This window comes from Theropithecus gelada, chromosome 7a, assembly GCF_003255815.1.
Source record: "Theropithecus gelada isolate Dixy chromosome 7a, Tgel_1.0, whole genome shotgun sequence".
NCBI classification, from domain to species: domain Eukaryota; kingdom Metazoa; phylum Chordata; class Mammalia; order Primates; family Cercopithecidae; genus Theropithecus; species Theropithecus gelada.
The window spans coordinates 43,010,394-43,034,193 of NC_037674.1; the positions used below are offsets into that span (position 1 = coordinate 43,010,394).

At 41.0% G+C, this 23,800-nt stretch overlaps 1 protein-coding gene across 7 annotated transcripts in view; it reads left to right on the top strand.

The window, feature by feature from the left end:
• IQCH (IQ motif containing H) overlaps window positions 1-23,800 on the top strand; it is a 258,516-nt gene that overhangs the window by 181,085 nt on the left and 53,631 nt on the right. For all 7 annotated transcript variants that reach the window (XM_025390843.1, XM_025390845.1, XM_025390849.1 and 4 more), the window contains one exon: window positions 1,068-1,354. In XM_025390843.1, the coding sequence (XP_025246628.1) occupies window positions 1,068-1,354 (287 nt within the window). The remainder of the gene's footprint in view (window positions 1-1,067; window positions 1,355-23,800) is intronic.

Consider the following 23,800-nt stretch of genomic DNA (forward strand, 5'->3'; position numbering starts at 1 on the left):
CCTCTGACCAGATTTATAGACACTTAAGGAAAGTGCTTTTTGGATGAAGTAACAGATGACTGCATTTGAAAACTGCTCATTTTTTTATTTGTATGCTGTTCTCTTACACCTATAGGCAGAGGTCACACTTCTCCCAGCCCCCAGCAAATTTGTAAAATACAGGCCAAGTTTCTCTTAGTGCTGTCAGGTTCTAGACGGCACCCTATCTATGGAACACTTTGTTGTTTTTACTTTTAAATTATCTAACTGTTTACAAGTAATATCTTAAATTTTTTCTCTACAAAGAGAACATATACAGTAAGATTTGTAAGTTGGGCCTAAAAACAGAAGATTGGGACTATGTAATTTTTGTGGACACCACTGAGATAGGCCACAAATTAGCCAGAAAAATGTTGTTGCGGTGCTTGAACATCAGACTTGCCTCTGTGATTTTTGGCATTCAAAGCAAAAGGTAAAATGTAATAAATTATAAAGCTCTCATTATCAGCAGAGAGAGCACATGCGTTCTTCAAACACGGCAATATCTCTTGGTTCTATATTTTTAAAAACGTTTTATAACTGACTTTATATAGAAGTCCTTTGGCTGACATGATGGTCAATGTTCTCTCTGCCCGCAAAAAGCCCAAACCCGTCAAACCTTCAAAAAGCAGTGAAATTTACGCAAAAGAGCACACTGGTCATCAAGATGCCAACTGCGGACGATGGGCAGTTAATTTCCCATGAGGGATTTGATCATAATCCTTGGGTTCACTGTTTATGAGTGGGCATAGACCCAGTGATCCTCACGGTGTCTTCAAATTATAATCAGAATCAAAACTACCATTCACTGAGCCCTACAATATACCAAGCATTGGGCTAAATACTATAGATAGATACAGTATCTCTAAGATTCACAACAATCTGAAGAGGTAGGCTTTATTATGCCCATATTACAGATAAAGAAAAATAAGTTCAGAGAATGTAAGCTACTTGCCCAAAGTCTCTCAAGACATGGCAGATGCAGAATCTGAGCCCAAGTCAAACAAAATGAATGTGTCCTTTCACCTGCTCCACGTTTTTCCCACCAGGGGGTGTGATCGAAGCATTCCCACCTGCAGACAGCATCACCAACCTGACAGTGGACATGCTGATAGAGCCCAACGGGAAAATCAGCGTGCTGTCAACAGGGGACCAGCTTCATGCCGACAGCCCCTTCATCTCCTCTGGTACCACCGTGCCTCAGACCTCAGTGGATCCCCAAGTTCTCACTTATTTGTGCCTCCAAATTGGAAAAGCCTGCAGAATGAGAGATGTGGTTGGTTACTTTTCCATAGATCTGGTGACTTTTATTGATCCAAGCACCTTGGAACAGCAGGTAAGTTGAATGGATGCCACTCGAAATGCTGAAATCTGTAATGACTCTGCACCCTACACACCAGTGCAACAGGGAATATGAAGGCTCTTCTCAAATGCACTGATTCTCTGATGAGCTCGCTCTAAATTCAACACCTGCATGGTCCAGGCAAATCCAAGTGAGACCAGGCTTTATGTCCGGAAATACAGGGCCAGGGTTGTCTCATTCAGGTACAGTTGGAGTTAAAGAGTGACTGAGGCCAGGCGCAGTGGCTTAACCCCTGTAATCCCAGCACTTTGGGAGGCCGAGGTGGGCAGATCCCTTGAGCTCAGAAGTTTGAGAGCAGCGTAGGCAACAGTGAGAAACCCTGTCTCTACTAAAGATACAAAAATTAGCTGGGCCTGGTGGTACGCACCTGTAATTCCAGCAACTTGGGAGGCTGAGGCAGGAGAATCACTTGCACCCGGGAGGCAGAGGTTGCAATGAGCCGAGATCACGCTACTACATTCCAGCCTGGGTGACAGAGTGAAACTCCAACAAAAAAAAAAAAAAAAGAAAAGAAAAGAAAAGAGTGACTGAAGCATCCCTCACAGTTCACAGCTCTGTTGATTAGGCCCTCAATTCTGTCCATTAGTGTGATGCCTATGTATCAGGAAACTATTTCATGCCATCCAGGGAGTGGAACCTGTCTAGAGCCTGTTTTAAATAGAAAATCAATCACTAGAAAGGAGTTAAGAGTTCACATTTCTGTTCCTTTTCTTATCAGTAGTTCACCCACAACTTAGATTGTCTCATTTTTCTCTTTTTTTCTTTAAAAAACATATTGAGAGATATTTCACAAATATAAATAATAATATAATCAATATCATGTGCCCCTGCTCAGCTTAAGAAACAAAAGTGGTGTCAATGCCACCTGCAGCCCTGTGCACTCCTTGCCAAACACATGGCTCTCCTCCTAGAGGCCAGGAGGAAGCTCCTGTCTTATACCAGGGGTTTTGATTCCCTTTCATATCTCTGTGCTTTCACCACACATGGATACATGCGAAAATAATGTAGAGTTTTATTTTACATGTTTTTAAGCATTTTGTAGATCATAACATTCTATCTATTATTATTTTACTTTACGCTTTTATTTAATATTCCATTTGTGAGATTCTTCATGTGCATAGGTAGGGTGCTGAGATATAATATTCAGGAAAAATCATCTTTAACCTTTTTCACTTTGCTTTTCCCGCCTAAAAGTATAATGTTCAAGTTCACTACTATTTCACAGGACTCGTGTTTTAAAATGACCAGTGGCTCCTCTCTTAGTGCTGCGTGTCCAGACCTCTGTCTAAAGGGCGAAATGACCTCCTGGCCTCCCTCTCTCTATATCCTCTGGTCATCCGCATTGTACATATACTTTAGTTGTTTTAGGATCATTATTCTCGGTTTTACAGTTCTCCATTTCAGTCAGATGATGGTTTCAAAGTGAGAGTTTATGTTTTTTGGCAGATTTCAGCTTGTTCAATGATCATTTTCCATTTGCCTTCCTGGGCCCTCCATTGGTTTTACATTCTGTTCTCAGGCCTGTACATTGACAGGGAAAAGGACAAACTGAAGGTCATTCAGAACTCTCCCTGTGGTGGAGGCAGGACAGAAACCACGATCCCTGGGGAAATCTGGATGGCAGGGATGCAGGGGGAGGAGAGCCAGGGGAGGCTGCCCTCCCCAAATATTTGTCGTAAGAAAGAAAGATTGGCTGGGTGTGGTGGCTCATGCCTGTAATCCCAGCACTTTGGGAGGCCGAGGCAGGCGGATCACTTGACCCCAGGAGTTCAGGACCAGCCTGAGCAACATAATGGGACCCCATGTCTAGAAAAAATACAAAAAATTAGCCAGGTGTAGTGGCAGGTACCTATAGTTCCAGCTATTCAGGAGGCTGAGTGGGAGGATCACGTGATCCCAAGTCACTGTAGTCTCAGCCTCCCACCTCCACTGCAGTGAGCCAGGATTGCATCACTGCACTCCAGTCTGGGTGACAGAGTAAGAACCTGTCTCAAAAAAAAGAAAAAGAAAAAAAGGCTGAGCACGGCAGCTCATGCCTATAATACCAGCACTTTGGGAGACCCAGGCGGGTGGATTGCTTGAGGTCATGCCACTGCACTCTAGCCTGGGTGACAGAGCGAGATTTCATCTCAAAAAACAACAACAAAAAAAAAAAAAAAGAAAGAAAAGAAAAGAAAAGAAAAGAAAAGAAAAAGAAAGAAGGAGAGTGAGAAAGAGAAAGCTAAAACTGTGGTCCCTGGGATAATAGGGAGGATGGAACTATGGGGACAGCTGACTTGTGGCTTTTATTTATTTGAATTTGGTATAAGGAAACTTGCACACAGCAGTCAAAAGGATCTTCTCCAAACACGATGCTGGTCCTTCCTTGGGCTCACCACCCTTCTGGGCTTCTGGCTGACAGGTCCCACCCTTCACTTGGCTGGTTCCATGTACCTGGCCGGTTCCATGTACCTGGCCAGTCTTGTCTCACCCTAACTTGCCCTCTGTTTTGGTCTGGTCCACCCACACACCCTGTCTCATTCCCTCTTACTCATGATATTCCCTCTACCACAGGGCCTTTACACATGCTACTCCTCCACCTTAAATGCTCTTGCCTTTTCTTTTGACCTAGTTAGCCACTTTTCCAGCCATCACATTTCAGCTCAAGCCACATTCATTGGAGCCCTTCCTGACTTTCCTGACAAAGTCAAATTCCCCTTTTTTAGGTTTTCATATCATTGTGTAGTTGTGTATGAGCATTCCTCATACTACTTATGTCAGTTACAACTTTAAACTTATTTACATGACTATCTGATTAATATTTTTTCTCCTCCTGTCAATTGTAAGCTCTTTTAAGTGATGTGCTGTGTTTCTTTTTGCTCCCCCACTGTATTCTCAGCACTTACTTCTGTCCTGGCACAAAGTAGGTATTCAGTAAATACTTGTTGTATGAATGAATGAACAATGGAGGTGTTCTAGCAAATGCCGGATGGTGGTGTTAAGGCTTTTGAAGAAGCAGCTCAGACATTCATTGGATGAATGGGATAGATGGATACTAGATTCTCTGATTGTATCATACTATGAATTCTCCTTGTCCCTTCCCATAAATACTTCAGTATATAACCATTTGTGTTACAGTTATCAACAGAATATTGGAAGAAGTTCTCAGTGACCACACCGAAGGGTGTTTCTACATTAGCAAGAGAAGTATGTTTGTTCTCTGTATATAATAAATTATTTACAAATCACTGGCATATTTTCTAGCCATTTTTGCAAGTGGTATCACTTCAGAAAACACCTTAATTTTTTTTCTAATTGACATGCCTTGTGATGCCAGTGAAGCAACTGGCAGGCATATTATCAACCCTCATTTTTTGTCAGTCTAACAGGTTAAAAAAATTTTGTTTTATTCAGAATTTATTTGATTATTAGTGAAGATCCACACGTCTTCATATGTTTGTTTGCCCATTTATGTATTTTTCTTAATTGCCTAATCATGTCTTTTGCCCCATTTAAATTGGACTATAATACAAATGTTGATTTATTGGAGCTCTTTGTATATTGGAAACTCATTCTTTGACTATTATGCATCTTGTAAATACCTTCTCTCAGATTGTCATTTGTGGCTTACCTGTCTCTCTTTTTATTTTTGGCCATGTTTCTCCACCATAAAAATTACTATTTCTGGCCAGGCTCAGTGACTCACGCCTGTAATCCCAGCACTTTGGGTGGCCGAGGTGGGTGGATCATGAGGTCAGGAGTTCGAGACCAGCCTGGCCAATATGGTGAAACCCCATCTCTACTAAAAATACAAAAATTAGCTGGGCATGGTGGCACGTGCCTGTAGTCCCAGCTGCCCGGGAGGCTGAGGCAAGAGAATTGCTTGAACCCCAGAGGTGGAAGTTGCAGTGAGCCAAGATCACACCACTGCAGTCCAACCTGGGTGACAGAGCAAGACTCTGTCTCCAAAAAAAAAAAAAAAAAAAAAAAAAAAAAAAAAATTACTATTTCCTCCCTTGTAATTGATTAGTAATATTTTGTAGAAATGTTCCAAGAGTACCACAATAGTGTATTGCTTATCAAATTCCACCTAGAAAACTTAGCATCCATTGGCAACTTTTTCCACTACCACTATGATAATGGTAATTTTGTATTTCTGTGGAAAATTTTCTGGTACAGTTTTGTGTAGAAATTTCTGGCAATTGCTGGGCGCAGTGGCTCACGCCTATAATCCTAGCACTTTGGGAGGCCGAGGTGGGTAGATCACAAGGTCAGGAGTTTGAGACCAGCCTGACCAACATGGTGAAACCCTGTCTCTACTAAAAATACAAAAATTAGTCGGGCATGGTGGCACGCGCCTGTAATCCCAGCTACTTAGAAGGCTAAGGCAGGATAATCTCTTGAACCTGGGAGGCGGAGGTTGCAGTGAGCTAAGATTGTGCCACTGAACTCCAGCCTGGATGACAGAGCAAGACTTCGTCTCAAAGAAAGAAAGAAAGAAGGAAGGAAGGAAGGAAGGAAGGAAGGAAGGAAGGAAGGAAGGAAGGAAGGAAGGAAGGAAATTTCTGGCANGAAGGAAGGAAGGAAGGAAGGAAGGAAGGAAGGAAGGAAGGAAGGAAATTTCTGGCAATCTACTGCAAGAGACAATATTCCTTCTCCACCTCTCATTTTTGCCTGTAGGTCTGTATGTATATATATCAGTATGAACTCATGGGTTTCTATTTTATTTAATGGGTTGTATTTTGATACTTTCATTGTTTTGATGCTCAGTTGTTCCAGATTTGGCCAGTGGGAGACCCTTCAGGGTGTGTCTTGTGTCCTTTTGACATGTCCTCATCATTCTTTGAGCATGTCTTCTTTTCTGACACAATAAGATGTTCCAGGTTCATTTTCTATTTTCCTTGCCCTGGACCTAGGATCGACTCTAGAAGCCCTGTAAGATCTGGGCTCTTAGTGCTGCCATTGCTACTGGAGTGTCACTCCTTCTGACACCTCTCAGTGGACAGAGCTAGCGAGTACATGTATTACGTATGTACAATACATACACACAATTATACACACATATACACATATAAACACACATATGTACCTATACATACATATATGCATCTATAACTATTTCTATATCAGTGTTTATATTATAAAACCATGAGTTCCTGCCAGCATCTCCAATTTCAATCCAGCACCTCAAGGTTCTTTCTATAATTCTTTTCCACACTTAAAAGTAAATATCTTGATGGATATCCTGCTTATTCTGATTTGGGGTACAATTACAATGTATCTACATTGTATACATGTATCAAAATAACACATGTATGGCCAAAATATATATAATTATTACATATCAATTAAAAAATGCCAAAAAAAACCCTCATACCCATTATTTAAACTTACAAATTAAAAAAATAAAAATAAAAATAAAAGCTAAATAGAACTTGGAACATAGTAACTGTGTATATTTACAAAATAAAATCCCAGGCCTGATGTGGTGGCTCATGCCTGTAATCTCAGCACTTTGGGAGGCTGAGGCAGGAGAATTGCTTGAGCTCAGGAGTTCAGTACCAGCCTGGGCAACATAGTAAGGCCCAGTCTCTACCAAACGATTTTAAAAATAAACAAAATTAGCCAGTCATAACGACACACATCTGTGATCCCAGCTATTTGAGAGGCTGAGGTGGGAGGATTGCTTGGGCCTGGGAGGTCAATGCTGCAGTGAGCTGTGATTGCACCACTGCACTCCAACCTGGGCGACAGAGACCCAGTATCCAAAAAAAAAAGAAGAAGAAGAAAATCCCAGAAACAGGAGGATCAAGATAGTTTAGAGCAGGGGTTGGTAAACTATGGCCTACAGGCTAAATCTGACCCAACATTCATTTTATGTAAATAAAGTTTTATTGGAACACTAAAAAATAAATAACTTCTCCAATAATGAGAAACTTGAGTCTTTATCCCTCAATATACTTATTTGCTCAACCAGTTTACTTATTTGTTTAATGTAACTAATCTCCCAACCACTCCTGCCATCTTCTTTACCTACTCTATCCGTGCCCTACCCCTCCATGCCCCATGTGCTTGGATCCCAATCCTGTCGTTTGTGTTTTATTTGTAATTGCTCTTCATCATACTAAAGTTTCATATAGTCAAATCCAGCTCTTTTTCTTTTTTATTTTCCTTTTTTTGTAGAGACAGGGTCTCGCTATGTTGCCCAGGCTGGTTTTGAACTCCTGGCCTTGAGCCATCCTCCTGCCTTGGCTTGTATTACAGGTGTGAGCCACTGTGCCTGGCCTCCAGCTCTTCTAAATTGCTATATTACCTTGAACTTATCACTTTACCTCATTTTCAGTTTTCTCAGCTATAAAATGAGGAGGTTAGCTTATTTTGCATCTGAGGTAACCTACAGTTCAAAACATTATTTCAATAACATTTTATTTTATTTTTTTAATTTAATTTTTTTTTTTTTTTTTTTTTTTTTTTGAGACGGAGTCTCACTCTGTCGCCCAGGCTGGAGTGCAGTGGCATGATCTTGGCTCACTACAAGCTCCGCCTCCTGGGTTCACGCCATTCTCCTGCCTCAGCCTCCCGAGTAGTTGGGACTACAGGCGCCCGCCACCACGCCCAGCTAATTTTTTTGCATTTTTAGTAGAGATGGGGTTTCACCGTGTTAGCCAGGACGGTCTTGATCTCCTGACCTCGTGATCCGTCTGCCTCAGCCTCCCAAAGTGCTGGGATTACAGGCGTGAGCCACCGCACCTGACCTATTTCAATAACATTTTAAAGCACTTATTTTCTGTATCAGCAAATTCAAATGTTAATAATAATCATCTACTTTTTTAAAATTATCGCCAGGAAATAATCATAAAGATTTAAATACACATATATTAATCACATCATTATTAAGAATAGCAAAATATTTCAAATAGCCTAAATTCCAACAATAGAATTTTTTTTTTTTTTTGAAGTAGAATCTCACTCTGTTGCCCAGGCTGGATGATCTTGCCCCTCTGCAACCTTTGCCTCCCAGGCTCAAGTGATTCTCGTGCCTCAGCCTCCTGAGTAGCTGGGATTACAGGCACACACCACACCTGGCTAATTTTTGTACTTTTAGTAGAGACAGGGTTTAGCCATGTTGGCCAGGCTGGTCTCGAACTCCTGGCTTCAAGTGATCCACTTGTCTTGACCTCCCAAAGTGCTGGGATTACAGGCGTGAGCCACTGCACCTGATCTCCAACTACAGAGAGTATTTAGAGCAAATTATGATAGACCAATGAAACTGCATACTGTGAAGACATTAAAACTAATGTTTTTAAAGAATATTTAACAGGAAACTTTATAGAATAGATAAAGGTAAAAAGCAGATCACAAGCAATATATGCAATATGATAATTTTATATTAAAAAAACACAAATGCAGAGTTACAAGAACCTAAAGATATATGCTAAGATGTTACAAGTCATTATTTCTGGACAGCAAGATTGAAGGTGGCAGAGTAATGGTCCCCCAAAGATATCCACACCCTAATTCCCCAAATCTGTGAACATTATGTTGCATGGCAAAAAAAACTTTGCATATGTGATTAAGTTAAGGATCTTGAGTTGGGAAGAGTAGCTTGCATTTTCCAGGTGGCCCCAATATAATCACCAGGGTCCTTTTAAAAGAGAGGCAGGCCAGGCATGGTGGCTCACACCTGTAATCCCAACATTTTGGGAGGCCAAGGCAGGTGGATCACGAGGTCAGGAGTTCGAGACCAGCCTGACCAACATGGTGAAACCCCATCTCTACTAAAAACACAAATATTAGCCGAGCATAATGGTGCGTGCCTGTAATCCCAGCTACTCGGGAGGCTGAGGCAGGAGAATCGCTTGAACCCAGGTGGTGGAGGTTGCAGTGAACTGAGACCGAGACACTGCACTCCAGCCTGGTGACAGAGCGAGACTCCATCTCAAAAGAGAGAGAGAGAGAGAGAGAGCGCGAGCGCCAGGGGGATCATAGAGAAAGATTTGAAGATGCTGTGCTGCTGGCCTTGAAAACAGAGGAAGGGACCATGAGCCAATGAAGGCACACAGCCTCTAGAAGCCAGAAAAGGCAAGGAAACCAATTCTCCTCTAGAGTCTCCAGGAGGAACAAAGCCCTGCCCACATCTTGATTTTTAGCCCAGTAAGACTTCTGACCCACAGAACTGTAAAATAATAAATCTGTGTTGTTTTAAGCCATTGTTTTAAGCCAGTGCCTCAAGGACAGCAATTTGTTGCAGCAGCAACAGGATACTAATATAGAGGGTGGTTGCTATTTTGTTCTTTGTGTTTTCTGCAAAAGTAAACATGTATTATAGTGCAGGCTCAGTGGCTCATGTGTGTAAATCCAGCACTTTGGGAGGCTGCGATGGGAGGATCACTTGAGTTTAGGAGTTTGAGATCAACATAGGCAACATAGCAAAACCCCTGTCTCTACAAAAAAAAAAATTAAGTTAGCTCGGCATGATGGTGTGCACCTATAGTCCCAGCTACTCAGGAGGCTGAGGTAGGAGTATCATTTGAGCCTGGGAGATTGAGGCTGCAGTGAGCCATGATCATGCAACTGCACTCCAGCTTGAGCAACAGAACGAGACCCTGTCTCAAAAAAATAAAAAGTAAATGTATTATATTTCTAATCAGAAAAAAATGCATGAAAAACAATAGTAAAAGTTTGTATAGAATGTTATTGTTTGCAAAGCACTTTCACATACATGATCTTACTCACATACACACAGCTCTTACAGTAGACACGGGAAGCAGAAAACTGAGGTGACTGCATCCATTTCAAATTCATGCCCACTAGCCCCAGCTGGGCCCCATAATTTACCATACTGACACGGGAGGGGCTAAGGGGACTGGCGGCCAAGGCAAAATAGGTAAAATGACAGCAATGCCTCAAGGACAGTCCCACGATTGTGAATCAATTCCAGATAAGAAAGCAGAGAATCCTTTCTAGACTTAAGGAGATGAGAATGAGGTTCTAGCAGAATAGAAGAACAGTTTTGGAAATGTAGGACTTAAATATTGGAAGCATCAAGTAGAACATGGGGTCATTTTGTAATCAAGGGAGAAGGGGCCGGTTCCTGGGAAATGGAGATGGTGGAGCATGGTCTAAGACTACTCCTGCCAGTGGATTTAGGTCCAGGGTTTTGGTACCCTAGAAATGGGGAAATTCCAGGCCTTCAGAGATGGCTTGCAGAGTACATAGCACTTCAGAATACACAGAGCTACAAGGCAACCATGTTGGAGATCCGGCCTTCTCACATAAGGATGATATTATGTAAAGGGATCCAAGCAGTAAACAAATAGCAGCAAAAGCTATTTCCAAATCCTGATGGGTCCTGGAGCCAGGGCCAATGATAAAAAGTATCTAGTAGTAAGGGAGGAGACCACGCCTCATATTGTCTTATGCCCAATTTCTGCCTCCAAAGAAAGAAAAAGTCAAAATTAAAAGGCAGAAATGAAATCCACAAGCAGACAGCCCGGCGCCACATCCTAGGCCTGGTAGTTAAAGATCGACCCCTGACCTAATCGGTTATGTTATCTATAGATTACAGACCTTGTATAGAAAAGCACTGTGAAAATCCCTATCCTGTTTGTTCTGATCTAATTACTGGTGTATTCAGCCTCCAGTCACGTACCCCCTGCTTGCTCAATCGATCACGACCCTCTCACACACCCTTAGAGTTGTGAGCCCTTAAAAGGGGCAGAAATTGCTCACTCGGAGAGCTTGGCTCTTGAGACAGGAGTCTTGCCAATGCTCCCCTGCCGAATAAACCCCTTCCTTCTTTAACTTGGTGTCTGAGGAGTTTGTCTGTGGCTCATCCTGCTACAGTAGGTTCTAGGAGGAACATGAAGTACCTACTAAAGGCTTTAAGCTGAGGAGGATGACATGTTCATTGAAAAACACCTTCGGAGGACCTACTTTGGCTTCCTTTTAGGTGCTATGGAAATAAACAAGACATCTTCTGTATCATGACAAAGTTTATTTCATATCCATCATCCCATTTTATTTGCTATACATGCACACAACTGTTTTATACTTGTATTGATTCATAGGTATAAATATTGTCTCCATGAGATTTTTTTAATCCTTTAGAAAATGTACTAGGCCTTTAATTTTTTTTACCTCTTCATGATGTCTAACACAGTGATGGTCATATTTGGCCAGTCACCTGACTGTTATTTGTATTTATGGACTTTTGGAACTTCCAGATGATCCAGATCTTTTGCAGTTAATTACTCACTTTGGGGAAACTCTAAATAAAACAAGTGTTTATTGAGCATCTATTATGTATAAGCCCTTATGCTAGGTGCTAGAGAAGCTACAAAGATGCAAAAGACATGGAAGTGCCTGCCCTTAGGGAGTTCACATTCTAGTTGGGAAGATAGGCTTGAAAAATGAGTAGCAAGGAAAGGCTTAAGTGACAACTACGTAGAACAATAGAAGAGACATCACAAAGGTAATGTCAGTTTAACAGCCAAATGATTTTTCTGCATGCATTCAGACAAGAGAAAGATCCCTTCTTTTGGGAGCAATCAAGAAAGGTTTTACAGGGAAGGTGGGATTTGAGCGAAAGATAATTAGGATATGAGGAGGGTACGAAAGAGTGTATTCCAAGTGAGAAACAGGCTCACTTGGTGAGAAAGAGTGGTGGGAAAAAGCACAGAACACATATGGATAAAAATGATGATCTAAGTCTTACAAATATCATGTTGGATTCACCTCATATAAATATACATTTATATAGCAATTCTCCCATTCCTGTTCCTCATAATAAGTCTCTAAACAAATAGGTTGGCAAAGATGCACTATATGAAAATTCCCAAATTAAAAAATTCTTTCAGAACAAGATCATGTCCTGCATTTGCAGGGACATGGACATAGCTGGAGGTCATTATCCTTAGTAAACTAACGCAGGAACAGACAACCAAATACCACATGTTCCCACTTATAAGTGGGAGCTAAATGATGAGAATATAGGGACACATAGAGGGGAACACCACGCACTGAGGCCTATCAAAGGGTGGAGGCTGGGAGGAGGGAGAGGATCAGGAAAAATACTGGGTACTAGGCTTAATACCTGGGTGATGCAATAATCTGTACAACAAACCCTCATGACACAAGTTTACCTATGTAACAAACATGCACATGTACCCTGAACTTAAAAGTTAAAAAAAAAAAACACACATACTGTTCTTTATATTTCACAGGAAATTGAATATATATAAGGTTCACTAATTATCATAGAATTCAGTTGAACATTTCCTACCGATATCAATAGTTTTTCAGATTGTAGCCTCTTGTTTCTTGAGGGGAATGGTGATCTGGCTTTTACCAAATAAAAGCTTCAGGTGATGGAAAAAGGAAAAAAAATTCTTTTAGCCTGCATATCAAGACCCATCTCTAAAATTAAAAATAAAAAATTAGCTGAGCATGGTGGCACACATCTGTTATCCTACCTACATGGAGGGCTGAGGCAGGAGGATCACTTAAGCTCAGGAGTTGGAGGCTGCAATGAGCTAGGATCACACCACTGCACTCCAGCCTGGATGACAGAGCAAGACCCTGTCTCAAAAATAAATTAATTCTTATTTTAGATAACTGTGAACTTTGAAACAATAATCTTTATTATGAGCATTGAAAGGTATTACTTTTTTTAAAAAGGAAATGAAAGAAAATCCAATCTTTAAGAAGAATTGATATGAAAAACAGCTACTGGAGAGTAGTAATGGCCCTTCCAAAACGTAAGGTTAGCTACAGAAAGGAAACAAGACTTGTCACAAAGTACAAATTGTGAGGAAAGACGAAAATGGAGGCCCTGATATATACCAGAGTATATCCCATAAACTCTGAAAACGATTTCGAAGAGTTTCTAAATACAGAATATCAGCCTAGAATAAAAAAAAATCTGAAAATATTTTCATTGCAATGGCAATGGGTTTTGGCCCCAGTCTTTCCACTAACTAGTGTGATACTGTAGACAATTCACTTGACCTCTGGGAGCCTTGTTTTTTTGTTATCAACTGGTAAATTCCTGCCCTCCTCCTCCTAGTATGTTCTGATCGGCTGAGCAGATATAAGGTGCTGTTCTTATTAAATCAAATGGCATAACCACATGTAAAACTGTCACAGGAGCCCTCAGCAGGTTCTCAAACTGTGAGTCGAATCAGAATTGAATTAGCATTATTTTTAAAAGTCACTGAGCATTATCATCATCTCAAAGTGATATATAAGCATCAAAAATGAATACATTTATTTCAGAGAATGGAAAAACCAAAGTCTACAGAAATATCATAATTCCTTCTTGTTCACTGCTATATACCCAGCACCTAGCACCCTGTCTAGCATATAATAGATGTTCAATAAATATTTATTAAATGAATGAATGAATACTTCTCTGAGTCCCCCTCTAGTACTCTCATTTGCAAGATCTCCCTATTTCTGTTTTCAGGATATACAAGGTATTCACCGAGGGAGCTCAGTGAGATTTACTTTTTCTCTTTAGGGAAGGTATTTTATTTATATGGAAGAAGGCTAACAGAGTATATCTAAATTAAAATTTTATAGGCCTTTGGTATAAACAGAAGTACCTATTATTCGGTGTTTTAAAGTGCTATAGTGGGCAGATTGTTAATCACAAGTTAATATCTAGTGAAGGGAATATACATCCCAAAGGACTTTGAAGCATTAAAGTAAAAGACCTTCTCCCTTTAAAAGGTCTGCATCTTTGTGTCAATGAAAGAGACCTATAATATGGAAGTAATAGTAATGATGATGGCAATGTTGATGACTTCTACAATAAGCACATGGGCAATGATGACAAATTTTTCCAGTGAAAATTACAATTCTGTTTCTTAACACTGATAGTGCAGATAAACTAGTGGCCAACTTTGCTATGTATATATTACCATTTGTGATTGTCTGTAAATGTTTGGTTAACGCCCCTTACACTGTAAACCTTGATATTGAGAAATATTGAACCCAAGCCTAAACATCAGCTCTTGGGTAGAATTTTGGTTGATCTACATATAACGGACCTAGTTCCTCTGTTTACATCAGCTGTGCCCCCAAGCCTTCTTCAAAAGATGCCCATTCTCACCATGGAGCTCTTTGCTTCCTTTCAAATGAAACCAAGACACCTCTCTGGACTCAGGGATCTTTTAACTTGAATCACAAGAAACATGGCCAGGGCGAGGAAAATCTGGACACTCACACTGCACCCTGCTGTCTCCAGCAGGTACTTACATTTCTGCAGGACTCAGGAGGGCAGGAGGTAGGAAAAAAGGAAAAGGCTCCCTACTATTGCCAAGAAAGACCGTAAGATTCTTCACCGATGAGCATTTATAGCTTGCCCCAGCATCCCAAAACAAAGCTGAAAGTTGTTCCTACTTCCAGCTATCACCTGTGATCAAGACTTTTTATGTGATACATTTTCTCTTGCAAAATTGTCCTTCTCTAATCCCAGCTTTATTGAGGTATAACTAACCCAAAAAAGTACTTTTATTTAAGGTGTACAACATGATATTTCAATATACATATACCTTGTGAAATGATTACCACAATCAACCTTATTAACATATCCATCATCTCACTTGGATACGTGTGTGTGTGTGTGTGTGTGTGTGTGTGTGTGTGGTCAGAACTTAAGATCTACTCTCTTAGCAAATTTCAGGTACATAACATGTAGTTATTAACTATAGTCACCATGCTATATGTTAGGTCTCCAGAATTCATTCATCTTATAACTGAAGATTTGTACCCTTTAACCAGCATCCTCCCATTTCCCCCAACTTCCAACCCCTGACAATCACTTATCTACTTTCCATTGCTATAAATTTGACTTTTTGGATTCCACATGTAAGTGAGATCATGCAGTATTTGTCTTTCTGTGTCTGGCTTATTTCACTTAGCATACTATCCTCCAGGTTCATCCATATTGTCATGAATGACAGAATTTCCTTCTTTTTTTAAGGCTAAATAATATTCCAATGTGTATATACATGTATACATATATACACACACCACAATTGCTTCATCCTTTCACCTGTCATCAGCTGACACTTAGGTTGTTTCCACGTCTTGGCTATTATGAATAATGCTGCAATGAACACGGTGATGCAGATATCTCTTCAAGATTTTATTTTCTTTGGCTATGCACTCAGAAGTGGGATTGATGGATCATATGGTAGTTCTGTATTTGTAAGTTTTTGAGGAACCTCCATACAGTTTTCCACAGTGGCTGTACTAATTTACACTCCCACTATAAAGTGGGAGTGTATAAGGGTTCCCTTTCTCCGCATTCTCACCAACACTTATCTTTTGTCTTTTTTTTTTTTTTTTTTTGAGGCAGAGTCTCGCTCTGTCACCCAGGTTGGAGTGCAGTGATGCGACCTCGGTTCACTGCAACCTCTGCCTCCAGGGTTCAGTGATTCTCCTGCCTCTGCCTCCTGAGTAGCTGGGACTACAGGCGCCCACCACCATGCCCGGCTAATTTTTGTATTTGTAGTAGAGATGGGTTTTCACCATGTTAGCCAGGCTGGTCTTGAACTGTCCTCGTGATCCGCCCGTGTTGGCCTCCCAAAGTGCTGGGATTACAGGCGTGAGCCACCGCGCCCAGCCTTCTTTTGTCTTTTTGATAATAGCCATCTGAAGAGGTGTGAAGTGATATCTCACTGTGGGTTTGATTTGCATTTCCCTGATAATCAGTGATGCAGAGCACCTTTCATATACCTGTTGGCCATTTGTATGTCTTTTTAAAAAAGTATATTCAGGTGGGGTGTGTAATGCCTGTAATCCCAGCACCTCAGGAGGCCGAGGTGGGCAGATCACTTGAGGCCAGAAGTTTGAGACCAGCCTGGCCAACACAGTGAAATGCTGTCTCTATTAAAAATAGAAAAAAATTGTCAGGTGTGGTGGTGCAAGCCCGTAATCCCAGTTACTGGGGAGGCTAAGGCATGAGAATTGCTTGAACCAGGGAGGCAGAGGTTGCAGTGAACCAAGACTGTGCCACTGCACTCTAGCCTTAGTGAGACTGTCTCAAAAAAATAAAAGTTGGCTGGGCGTGGTGGCTCACGCCTGTAATCCCAGCACTTTGGGAGGCTGAGGTGGGTGGATCACTTGAGATCAGGAGTTCGGGATCAGCCTGGCCAACATCGTGAAACCCGTCTCTACTAAAAATACAAAAATTAGCCAGGCATGGTGGTGCACACCTGTAATCCCAGCTACTTGGAGGATGAGGCACAAGAATCTCTTGAACCCAGGAGGCAGAGGTTGCAGTGAACCAAGATGGCATCACTGCACTCCAACCTGGGTGACAGAGCAAGACCTGTCTAAAAAAAAAAAAAATCTACTCTGATCCTTTGCCCATTTTTTAATCAGGTTATTTGGGGGTCTTTGCTATTGAGTTGTAAGAGTTCTGCAAAATTATCCTTAATATTCATTTTAACTTAATTTTACCTGTAATGTAAATGTTGGGGTGGAAAAGTACATTTGCTTTAGGCCTTACCTATTTCTTAAGACAATCCTGAATCACCCCCTCCCGGCACATGGCACCACTGGTTGCTTCTTTCATTGATCATGTCCACAAGACTCTCCAGAACACATAAGCTTGGTGGCTTCATATTCAATAAATGCATTATTGAGACCCGCTGAAGGAAGCAGACTGCTCCTGCAGGACTCAGGAGACACCCCAAATACTGTGAGTGCCCCAGTTGCAGAAGTAGGAAAGGGAGATCCCCCCTCTCTCGAACACACACACCCACACTGGAGAAGCTGAAGGTCTATTTGCTGGGAAGTTTCTCACTTTACCTGGAGCTGAGTCAATTTAGAGAGCCAAGGGAAATATAGGGGTAGAGGAAGAAGCAGAAAGGCCCTAGGAGCTCACTGCATCCCCTAGCAGCCCATTTCTGCCTGGCATCACAGGGATCCATCAGTAGGGCAGCCAGAGGAGCAGGGGGTAAATCTCCACAGGGAGAAGGAACTCTCGAGCCGAAGTTTATAACAACTTGAATGGGGTGAGAAGCCTCCTGGCAAGAACTCAGGGGAGGGCACAAATCCGGTGTGCAGACTCCATAGGCAGGGGAAGAACCAAGCCCTTTTCTTTCTAGCCTGGGACAAGTTTTCAAGCCCGTCTTGCCCTCTGCCTGGAAACAGACTCGGGGCTATTGTGGAGAGGCATGGTGGGAGTGAGACCAGCCCTTTGGTTTACATGGGAGCTGGGTGAGGCCTGTGACTGCTGGCTTTTCCCCCAACTTCCCTGACAACCTGCATGACTCAGCAGAGACAGCCATAATCCTCCTAGGTACACAACTCCAGTGACCTGGGAACCTCACCCTCATCCCCTACAACAGCCGCAGCAAGACCTGCCCAAGGAGAGTCTGAGCTCAGACACGCGTAGCCCCACCCCCACCTGATGGTCCTTCCCTATCCACCCTGGTAGCAGAAGTCAAAGGGCATATAATCTTGGGAGTTCTAGGGTCCCACCCACCACCGTCCCTCTCCACACTACTATAGCTGATGCTTTCTGGAAAGCGCTGCCTCCTGGCAGGCGGCCAACCAGCACAAAAATAGAGCATTAAACTACCAAAGCTAAGAACCCTTATGGAATGCATTGCATCCCTCGCCACCTCCACTGGAACAGGCACTGGTATCCACTGCTGAGAAACCCACAGATGGTTCACATCACAGGACTCTATGCAGACAACCCCCAGTACCAATCCAGAGCCAGGCAGACTTGGTGGATGGCTAGACCCAGAAGAGACAACAATCACTGCATTTCAGCTCACAGGAAGTCACATTCGTAGGAAAAGGGGGAAAGTACTACATCAAGGGAACATTCGGGACAAAAGAATCTGAACAACAGCCTGCAGCCCTAGACCTTCCCTCTGACAGATCCTACCCAAATGAGAAAGAACCAGAAAACCAACCCTGGTAATATGACAAAACAAGGCTCTTCAACACCCCCCAAAAAATCACACTAATTCACCAGCAATGGATCCAAACCAAGAAATCCCTGATTTACATGAAAAAGAATTCAGGAGGTTAGTTATTAAGCTAATCAGTGAGGAGGGACCAGAGAGAATCAAAGCCCAATGCAAGGAAATCCAAAAAATGATACAAGAAGTGAAGGGAGAAATATGCAAGGACATAGATGGCTTAAAGAAAGAAAATCAAAAATTCAGGAAACACTGGACACACTTTTAGAAATGCAAAATGCTCTGGAAAGTCTCAGCAATAGAATTGAACAAGTAGAAGAAAGAAATTCAGAGCTTGAAGACAAGGTCTTTGAATTAACCCAATCCAACAAAGACAAAGAAAAAAGAAAAAGAAAATATGAACAAAGCCTCCAAAAAGTCTGGGATTATGTTAAATGACCAAACCTGAGAATAATCAGTGTTCCTGAGGAAGAAGAGAATTCTAAAAGCTTGGAAAACATATTTGGAGAATAATTGAGGAAAATTTCCCCCGCCTTGTGAGAGACCTAGACATTCAAATACAAGAAGCAGAAAGAACACCTGGAAAATTTATTGCAAAAATATCTTTACCTAGGCACATTGTCATCAGGTTAGCCAAAGTTAAGACGAAGGAAAGAATCTTAAGAGCTGTGAGAGAGAAGCACCAGGTAACCTATAAAGGAAAACCTATCAGGCTAACAGCAGATTTCTCAGCAGAAACCCTACAAGCTAGAAGGGATTGGGGACCTATCTTCAGCCTCCTCAAACAAAACAATTATCAGCCAAGAATTTTGTATCCAGTGAAACTAAGCATCATATGTGAAGGAAAGATATAGTCGTTTTCAGACAAACAAATGTTGAGAGAATTCGCCATTACCAAGCCACCATTACAAGAACTACTAAAAGGAGCTCTAAATCTTGAGTCAAATCCTAGAAACACATCAAAACAAAACAGAACCTCTGTAAAGCATACATCACACAGGACCTATAAAACAAAAACACAAATTAAAGAGCAAAAACAAAATCAAAGTACACAGGTAACAAAGAGCAGGATGAATGCAACTGTACCTCATATTTCAATACTAACATTGAATGTAAATGGCTTAAATGCTCCACTTAAGAGATACAGAACTGCAGAATGGATAAGAACTCACCAACCAACTATCTACTCCTTCAGGAGACACCTAACACATAAAGACTCACATAAACTTAAAGTAAAGGGGTGAAAAGGGCATTTCATGCAACTGGACACCAAAAGTGAGCAGGGGTAGCTATTCTTATATCAGACAAAACAAACTTCAAAGCAACAGCAGTTAAGAGACAAAGAGGAGCATTATATAATGGTAAAGGACCTTGTCCAACAGGAAAATATCACAATCGTAACACTGGAGCTCCCAAATTTCTAAAACAATTACTAATAGACCAAAGAAATGAGATAGACAGCAAAGCAGTAAGAGTGGGGGACTTCAATACTCCACTGACACCACTAGACAGGTCATCAAGACAGAAAGTCAACAAGGAAATAATGGATTTAAACTATATCTTGGAACAAATGAACATAACAGATACATACAGAACACTTCATCCAACAACCACAGAATACACATTCTATTCAACAGCGCATGGAACTTTCTCCAAGATAGACCATATGATAGGCCATAAAACGAGCCTCAATCAATTTAAGAAAATTGAAATTATATCAAGCACTCTCGCAGACCACAGTGGAATAAAACTGGAAATCAACTCCAAAAGGAACCTGCAAAACCATGCAAATACATGGAAATTAAATAACCTGCTCCTGATGAATGAGCACTGGGTCAAAACAAAATCAAGATGGAAATTAAACAATTATTTGAACTGAATGACAATAATGACACAACCTATCAAAACCTCTGGGATACAGCAAAGGCGATGCTAAGAGGAAAGTTCATAGCCCTAAATGCCCACCTCAACGAGACTGAAAGAGCACAAACTGACATTCTAAGGTCACACCTCAAGGAACTAGAGAAACAAGAAAGGAAATTACCCAGCAGAAGAAAGGAAATTACCAAGATCAGAGCAGAACTAAATTGAACTGAAACAAACAATTACAGGCTCACGCCTGTAATCCCAGCACTTTGGAAGGCCGAGGCGGGCAGATCACCTGAGATCAGGAGTTTGAGACCAGCCTGACCAACATGGAGAAACACTGTCTTTACTAAAAATACAAAAAATTAGCTGGGCATGACGGTGCATGCCTGTAGTCCCAGCTACTTGGGAGTCTGAGGCAGAAGAATCACTTGAACCCAGGAGGCAGAGGTTGCAGTGAGCCAAGATCACGCCATTGCACTCCATCGTGGGCAACAAGAGCAAGACTCCGTCTCAAAAAAAAAAAAAAAAAAAATACAAACGATAAATGAAACTAAAAGCTGCTTCTTTGAAAAGATAAAGAAAATTGATAGACCATTAGCAAGATTAACCAAGAAAAGAAGAGAGAAAATCCAAATAACCTCACTGAGAAATGCAACAGGAGATATTACAACTGACACCACTGAAATACAAAAGATCATTGAAGGCTACTATGAACACCTTAATGCACATAAACTAGAAAACCTAGAAGAGATGGATAAATTGCTGGAAAAATACTACCCTCCTAGCTTAAATCAGGAAGAATTAGATACCCTGAACAGACCAATAACAAGCAAAGAGATTGAAATGGTACTTTAAAAGTTACCAACAAAAAAAGTCCAAGACCAGATGTATTCACAGCAGAGTTGTACCAGACATTCAAAGAAGAATTGGTACCAATCCTTTTGACACTATTCCACAAGATAGAGAAAGAAGAAACCCTCCCTGATTCATTTTATGAAGTCAGCATTGCCCTAATACCAAAACCAGGAAACCGATATCCTTGATGAACATTGATGCTAAAATCTTTAACAAAATACTAGCTAACCAAATCCAACAACATATCCAAAAGATAATCCACCATGATCAAGTGGGTTTTATACCAGGGATGCAAGGATGGTTTAACATACGCGAGTCAATAAATGTGATACATCACATAAACAGAATTAAAAACAAAAGTCACATGATCATCTCAATAGATGCAGAAAAAGCATTCGACAAAATCAAGCATTCCTTTATGATTAAAACTCTCAGCAAAATTGGCATACAATGGACATACCTTAATGTAATAAAAGCCATCTATGACAAACCCACAGCCAACATAATACTGAATGGGGAAAAGTTGAAAGCATTCCCTCTGAGAACTGGAACAAGACAAGGATGCCCACTCTCACCACTCCTCTTTAACATAGTACTGGAAGTCCTAGCCAGAGCAATCATAGTGAGCCATCAGACAAGAGAAAGAAATAATGAGCCTCCAAATTGGTAAAAAGGAAGTCAAACTGTCACTGTTTGTTGACGATACAATCATTTACCTTGAAAACCCTAAGGACTCCTCCAGAAAGCTCCTAGAACTGATAAAAGAATTCAGCGAAGTTTCCAGATACAAGATTAATGTACACAAATCAGTAGTTCTTCTATATACCAACAGCAACCAAGTGGAAAATCAAATTAAGAACTCAACCCCTTTTGCAATAGCTGCAAAAAAAAAAAAAAAAAAAAGAATACTTAGGAATATACCTAACCAAGGAGTCAAAAGACCTCTACAAGGAAAACTACAAAATACTGCTGAAAGAAATCACACATGACACAAACAAATGGAAACACATCCCATGCTCATGGATGGGTAGAATCAATATTGTGAAAATGACCATACTGCCAAAAGCAATCTACAAATTCAATGCAATCCCCATCAAAATACCACCATCCTTCATCACAGAATTAGAAGAAACAATTCTAAAATTGATATGGAACCAAAAATTAGCCCAGAGAGCCAAAGCAAGACTAAGCAAAAAGAACAAATCTGGAGGCATCACACTACCTGATTTCAAATTATACTATAAGGCCATAGTCACCAAAGCAGCATGGTACTGGTATAAAAATAAGCACATAGACCACTGGAACTAAATAGAGAACCAAGAAATAAACCCAAATACTTACAGCCAACTAATCTTTGACAAAGCAAACAAAAACATAAAGTGGGAAATGACACCCTTTTCAATAAATGGTGCTGGGATAATTGGCTAGCCATATTTAGGAGAATGAAACTGGATCCTCATCTCTCACCTTATACAAAAATCAACTCAAGATAGATTAAGGACTTAAACCTTAGACCTGAAACTATAAAAATTCTAGAAGATAACACTGGAAAAATCCTTGTAGACATTGGCTTAGGCAAGGATTTCATGACCAAGAACCCGAAAGCAAATGCAATAAAAACAAAGATAACTAGCTGGGGCCTAATTAAACGAAAGGGCATTTGCACAGCAACAGTCAGCAGAGTAAACAGACAACCCACAGAGTGGGAGAAAGTCTTCACAGTCTATACATCTGACAAAGGACTAATATCCAGAATCTACAACAGACTCAAATCAGTAAGAAAAGAAGAATCCCATCAAAAAGTGGGCTACGGACATGAAGTGACAGTTCTCAAAAGAAGATATATAAATGGCCAATAAACATGAAAAAGTCCAGGCATGGTGGCTCACGCCTGTAATCCCAGCACTTCGGGAGGCCGAGGCAGGCAGATCACCTGAGGTCGGGAATTCGAGACCAGTCTGACCAACATAGAGAAACCCCATCTCTACTAAATATACACAATTAGCCAGGCATGGTGGCGCACGCCTGTAATCCCAGCTACTCGGGAGGCTGAGGCAGGAGAATCACTTGAATCCAGGAGGTGGAGGTTGTGGTGAGTCAAGATCACGCCATTGCACTCCAGCCTGGGCAACAGGAGCAAAACTCCATCTACAAAAAAAAAAAAAAAAGAAAAAGAAAAAGTGCTCAACATCACTAATGATCAGGGAAATGCAAATCAAAACCACAATGCAATATCACCTTACTCCTGCAAGAATGGCCATAATCAAAAAATCAAAAAACAGTAGATGTTGGCATGGATGCGGTGTACAGGGAATGCTTCTACACTGCTGGTGGGAATGTAAACTAGTACAGCCACTATGGAAGACAGTGTGGAGATTCCTTAAAGAACTAAAAGTAGAACTACCATTTGGTCCAGCAGTCCCACTACTGGATATCTACCCAGAGGAAAAGAAGTCATTATTCAAAAGAGATACTTGCACATGCGTATTTATAGCAGCACAATTCACAATTGCAAAATCATGGAACCAACCCAAATGCCCATCAATCAACAAGTGGATAAAGAAACTGTGTGTGTGTGTGTATATATATGTATGTATATATGTGTGTGTGTATATATGTGTGTATATATATGTGTGTGTGTGTATGTGTGTGTATATATATGATGGAATACTATGCAGTCATAAACCGGAATGAATTAACAGCATTTGTAGTGACCTGGATGAGACTGGAGACTGTTATTCTAAGTGAAGTAACTCAGGAATGGAAA